Here is a 6027-nt window from a genome sequence, read left to right as displayed (position 1 = left end):
ACATTTATGCATTTTCTATGAATGTGCGAGACGCCCGTTTTAATAGCCGCCCGCAATAGGGAAGTAATGAGAAGAATATCGAAGTGCAGTAAACTATAAAAAATAAAGTGGATAGGCATGCACGTCTGGTGCGAGTGCTCTGTATAAGAATGCGAATATGCAGCCTTTAGCCTCCTTGTTAGAGCATCCGATTCCCACGCCGGAGACCCAGGTTCGAGGCCCGCGCAGAGCAGGGTGAGTAGGACCTGGGTGAGGGGTTACATTGGTGCCGTGACCCGGATGGGAGTGAGGTTTAGGGGGGTGAGTGTAACGGAGGCCAGCTAGTAGTCGCTGTGTGAGTAAACCTCACTCTGATCTCAAGAGATGCTCTAACGACTGACACTAGAGGTTGCAGTCTTTAGCCTCCTTGTTAGAGCGTCCGACGCCCACGCCGGAGACCCAGGTTTGAGGCCCGTGCAGAGCGAGGCGAGTAGGACCTGGGTGAGGGGTTACACAGGCGCGTAATCTTTCTTTACAAATTGACATCGCCAACTACTTGTCTGGCATGCGTAATACAGCGTTTTTAGTCATTTTCTCCGATCCGTGTGAACGGGGATAGTTTTGATAACGTTGTCATCTGTACAAAGAAAAAAAGTTTTCCTTTTTTTTAGTACATCGTTGTCATGTAAACGTACCCTCAGACTAGTGTTGGGGTGGAGATTATAGCATCATTGAGAGTTGGTTTAGTGGTGGGGTCCAAGCATGCCACATGAGTCCTGAAAAGTGAAGCCAAAGTGTCTTGTTCGCCCCCAGGTGGCTGGATGCAGTATAGGTCATAAACCCCGCCCTCTCTATGTAATGTAACGGGAAGTGAGACAAACTAAACTATCAACTGCAATGTTTACCTAGGAAACTCGTATTTACGATACTTCCGAGAGCACGTGGAGGCAGGATAAGTCACAATTTCCCGCGAAAATGATCCCGTCGGGTCTAAAATACAAACACTTATAATAGGCGTAGCATTGTGAATCAGGGTTAGACAAAAACAAGTTTTGGAAGGATTGATTACTTGACTTTTTTTAAATGTTAATTTTGAACAAAAAAGTTACATAGTGTACCTTTAAATTGTTATTTGCATTTACAAAACACCACAACCAGCTCTCTATATTTAGTCTTTACTGTCTTGGTATGAAACAGTAAAGATATTCAGCATTATAAAGCACAAAATATCTGTTCTGGGTGAAAAGCAGACATTGGCAGTAGCATATAAAGCTATTTAAATCGTTCTCTTAAACGAAACAAAAGCAAGGCATATGAATGTCACATACATGTTATAATCATAGACGTGAAGAAACTACATTGTTGTCTAAGATTTCATAGTCTAGTTCACCTACCGAAACTAACGTGATAAATATATTAAGAATGTGCCGTAGATTATCTGTCTGTGCTATAAATCATTTCTGTTGACCTGATCATCCCCTTCCCTTTTCGTTTTGTCTTTGCTTACAAGATAATCAAGGGCTGCATGAAATCAATTGAGAATGACTCAAAGATTAAAGGACAGACGCGCAAGTCTCTGGCTGTTAATGCATGATGATTTCAAATGAAAACTGAATGATAAAGCAGGAATCAATTGTATTAATTCACAAGTGCGGTAAAAACCTTCCAGTCTTTCCTCTCCCTCTTAGTAGCCAATTTTTGGTAGTGACTACAGGGGGCAGCACAACACTGCCAAAGTCTCGCTGCCTTTTATGCCTGAATGAACATTCTTGAGACTTCCTAGCTCTGGTTTTCTTACTTTTATATCTTTCATTCGGTGGTGGTTAAATTGGTAGATTTCTACTGCATGACTTTAGGTACACTTTTATGAACACCGAGTAACGCTGGATCCGTCTCATCATTCCTGACCGAGCAAAACCACCACCACTACAGCTTCTTTTAGTGCTGTGATTACTAAAACATAGATGGCATCATATTAACACTTAGATGTGTCACAGAATATCATCTGACAATGTCTGCACCTCTGTGGGAGTCTGTACAGTATATGCACTTAACGACTTAACGGCCTCAACTCCAGGATGCATTTCATGTTGAAGTGAAAATGTTGCTTGCCAAATAAATTATGACAAGACAAGATCGTATGAAATAAAATACATTTAAAAAAGCATCTGATGTTCTCTTTTTCTGAATGTTTGCTGTCTTGACCATTTGGGGCAAGTAAGAGTGTTTTTAACATTTCAAAAGATTCCCATTTCAAATACGGGCTGTTCTTTTGTCAAAAACAAAAAAAAACATATTAGTTTCCAGTAGCATATTAGCATATTCCAAATCAGCATATTAGAATGATTTCTGAAGGATCATGTGAAAATTCAGCTTTGCCATCACAAAAAATAATTTTAAAATATATTAAAATAGAAATCAGCTATTTTGTAACTTTTGTATTATTAAATTACTGTAATATTTGGCATTACTGTTTTACTTTTCAATTAATGATAATTTCATTATAATAAATAATTAATCATTATATTTGTACTTATTATATTTTGAAAGAAATAAAAACTTCAACTTGTTTCAGAGTAACTGATATAAACACTCAAATTAATATTAACACACATTAACTAAATTCTGAAGATTAAATTAATATTTCTTAACTTTCTGAATGTTATTAACTTATATAATTACTATTAATATTGAACATTAAACTGGTCTCTTAGCATTTTCTTTTCACAAAGCACAAATTCAGTGCATTTTCCTGCCCTTTTTTGATTCACATATATCGGCCAATAGCCGATTATTGGCTGATATATCGGTGCATCTCTAATATATATATTTTAGATAGATAGATAGATAGATAGATAGATAGATAGATAGACACACACACACACACATATTCTTTTCCAATTAGTAATTCACAAACATTTTCTCTTTTTTTGGCATTTTTATTATACATTTGTGACTGTCACAAGTCATCTTTACAATCGTGTCTATACAATACATCCCACCTTCGTTCTCTCCCTCCTTGACCCAAATAAATAGCACATGCTTTCATCACTCAGCAAGGGCTTTGCACAGCAGCGCCCGCAGACAGACATACAGACAGACACTCTGATAACACACTCAGAGGAGGGAGAGATCACTGAGGCTGAAGGGCAGGACAATAATGAAATGGCCGGACAGGGGACATCAGTAACAGACCATCCAAATGAAATAATCAAACATAAAACAGAGAGAGAGAAAAAAAAAAAAAAAAAATCAACTCAAAACATTTAGGTGAATCTCACCAAGCCTGTCAAGAAATTCAAAATAAAATCAAAAGAAAAAATAGAAGTTTTTTTTTTAAAAATTGTGACAATTTTTCATGATTTCCAATTGCTGAAGATTATTAATATATATATTTATATATTATGTTATTTATACCACTTGACAGTATTTGTTTTACTGCTTTAAAATGATGCTTGTTTTAATTTAAAAAAGTTAAAATAATATTAAAAATAGTTCGGACAGGATGATTTTTACTGCATTATAATGAAAAGCAACAAAAATAGATTTGATAAAAATGTAATTAAAAATAATTGAGGGGTGCTTAATTGTCAGGAAGAAAAAAAAAAAAAAAAAAAAAAAAAAAAAATATATATATATATATATATATATATATATATATATATATATATATATATATATATATATATATATATTAATTATTGATTTTGAGGTGAAGCACATGGACATGTTCTCTGTGAGATTCGCCTACAGTGTTGAGTGAAATGTACATCACAATACTCCTGACCTTGAGTTCTGCTTGGTCCTAAACGTCCAGCCCCAGGAACGACTGAAGTTCTCCGATCTGTGTGTATGTTCAGCTGCTCGAGCTAACAGTAACTCTGAACAGTTCAAGTTTGATCCCAGTGAAACTCTATAAGTTTCCCGACACCTCGACTACATGAAACAGCTCCTTTCACCCCTAAGTCATAAATACACAGGGTTTTAAAACAACAATAATAACTAAAACATTAGGGAGAAAGAAGCAATGGTTAAAACTGTAACATTGTGTAAAAACAATCGTCACTCTGATACTCTACCTTAAGTAACAGCTGCACGTTTTACTTTTTTTGCATTCTTTCTTGTAGATTAACTTCTAATTGTCATTACAATTTTTCCACATGATTATTGCTAAAACGGGAATTCATATTCATAGTACTCGTTCCACCCATTTCTACATTGGTCCTCGTTTGAGCAGAAACACAATGACGTTAGACTAATTCAAGTCTATTAAATAAATACTGTAATGGTCTGACACGCTTTGAGCAAGTTTCAGTAACAGCTCTGAAATCATCAAAACAGTAACAAAACAGAAGAGAAAATGAAATTTCTCTTCCATGAAAACATAAAAATACGTTCGTTGTGAAACGACAGGTTGAGAGGTCTCTCGGAGCAGACTGGAGGTTGATTTCAGACCACCTCAAGAAGGGAAAGACACTTCCCTCTTTGAAATCTTTAACGCATCTCTCCGAAGCTCTTTTTTAAGGTCCACGATGAATTGCAGTTTCCCACAAGCTCACGTTGAGCTTCCTCAGACACAAAAGCGGCTCAAGATGCAGCACAGCTGAAAGTCACAGATGCTCCCATACGTGCGTGTTATTGCTTCAGACCCAGAGTTCATGATATTCAGATTGACAGAAGAGTTGAGTTTGTTTGTAGTCCTGTAGCTGCTGCTGAGACACTTGGGTAACCTAAAAGCTACCCAAATCAATCCCAATGTTAATGTCACTGAGTTGAGCACCATCTCCCATCCATGATTTGCTCCCTTTGTGGACGCCTATGTCATGGTGACCAGAGTTAGTTAACGGTTCGGTGAAGGGGTTACCGTATGTTCTTCACTGATCCGTCAGTGTGTCCGCTGCTGGATCAGACTCCTGCTGCACCTCTGGTGTGATCATTCCTCTGTGGAGCTTCTCCAGAGACTGCTTCATCTACATTAGATAGATAAAACAACATGACATCAAAATGAACCCTTTTTACTTTCATAATAAATGTCATTTGTCTTATTTGTACACTATTTATCATAAAGAAAATCTAATAACCTAAGCCTAATCTGGTTTGTTGTCCCAGCCTGCTCTTTGAAAAGGGTTTTGGGCACTTCAGAGAGACATGGCAAGGTTCCGGCAAACCAGCTTAGACTGGTTTACGTGTTTTTTTCCACAGCAGGAACTAAAGTTTGTTTTTAAAACCTTTCATTGAAATGTATCTTTCTTTACATTTTTTGCAATAAAGAACAGAACATTTACAAGATTAAAGACAATAAGCTAAATATTCTAAGAGGGTTACACATGAGTTACACATTCTGAAATAAACTAAAGGAAGTGGAAGGATTTATTCTTTAAGTGTGTTTCCAGAATTTTTTATGTGATATCCCAAAATGCGCATAAAAATAGGTGGATGAAAGCTATTGTCAAAGACAATATACGAAGGGCCCAATTTTATCGTACTAAATGACAAAGCTGCTCATTTTCAAACTTTCTAATGGTTTCATTGACAAAAACTAGCGTGGAAATTTAGCAGTATATAGTATTTTATTCTAATAATTTATTAAAATAATGTTCTGAGTTAAAATATATAATTTTTATTACCAACGAATTTACATATTATATTTATATGATTTTTCTAGTCATTTGTCATTAAAGTCTTTTTTCTTAAGAGCTTGACATTACTAGGAAAAAAATATATTCATTATAAAAATGTCCTTGCCTTTTTAATATTTTATTAATTTATTATGTTTTTTTTTCCAGGTCTGGAAATCACAAATGGAAACACATATCCATGTTTTCCCAAGACCATGGGAATCCTAGTCCATAAATTAAAATAAGAAACATGACATCAGCTTACATCTTGATTTTTTTGTTGTTGTTTTAACATAAAGCATTTTAAAGTGGGCCTCGGACAGTTGAGAATCACTGCAGGACAAAATCTCAGAAAAAAGTACTAAAAAGAGTAAATGTTCACACACTGATCTTATTAATCCTAATTTCTTTTCAGAAAATACAAAAGTTT

At 35.7% G+C, this 6027-nt stretch overlaps 1 protein-coding gene across 5 annotated transcripts in view; it reads right to left on the bottom strand.

Moving 5' to 3' along the window:
- Positions 1 to 2897: 2897 nt before the first annotated feature.
- gramd1a (GRAM domain containing 1A) overlaps positions 2898 to 6027 on the bottom strand; it is a 36944-nt gene continuing 33814 nt past the window's right edge. For all 5 annotated transcript variants that reach the window (XM_048152379.1, XM_048152380.1, XM_048152377.1 and 2 more), the window contains one exon: positions 2898 to 4949. In XM_048152379.1, the coding sequence (XP_048008336.1) occupies positions 4854 to 4949 (96 nt within the window). In that variant the 3' untranslated portion in view covers positions 2898 to 4853. The remainder of the gene's footprint in view (positions 4950 to 6027) is intronic.

This window comes from Megalobrama amblycephala, linkage group LG13 (genome assembly GCF_018812025.1).
Source record: "Megalobrama amblycephala isolate DHTTF-2021 linkage group LG13, ASM1881202v1, whole genome shotgun sequence".
NCBI lineage: Eukaryota > Metazoa > Chordata > Actinopteri > Cypriniformes > Xenocyprididae > Megalobrama > Megalobrama amblycephala.
Note: the sequence above shows the minus strand (reverse complement) of the source record. Positions and strands in the feature narration are given on the sequence as shown.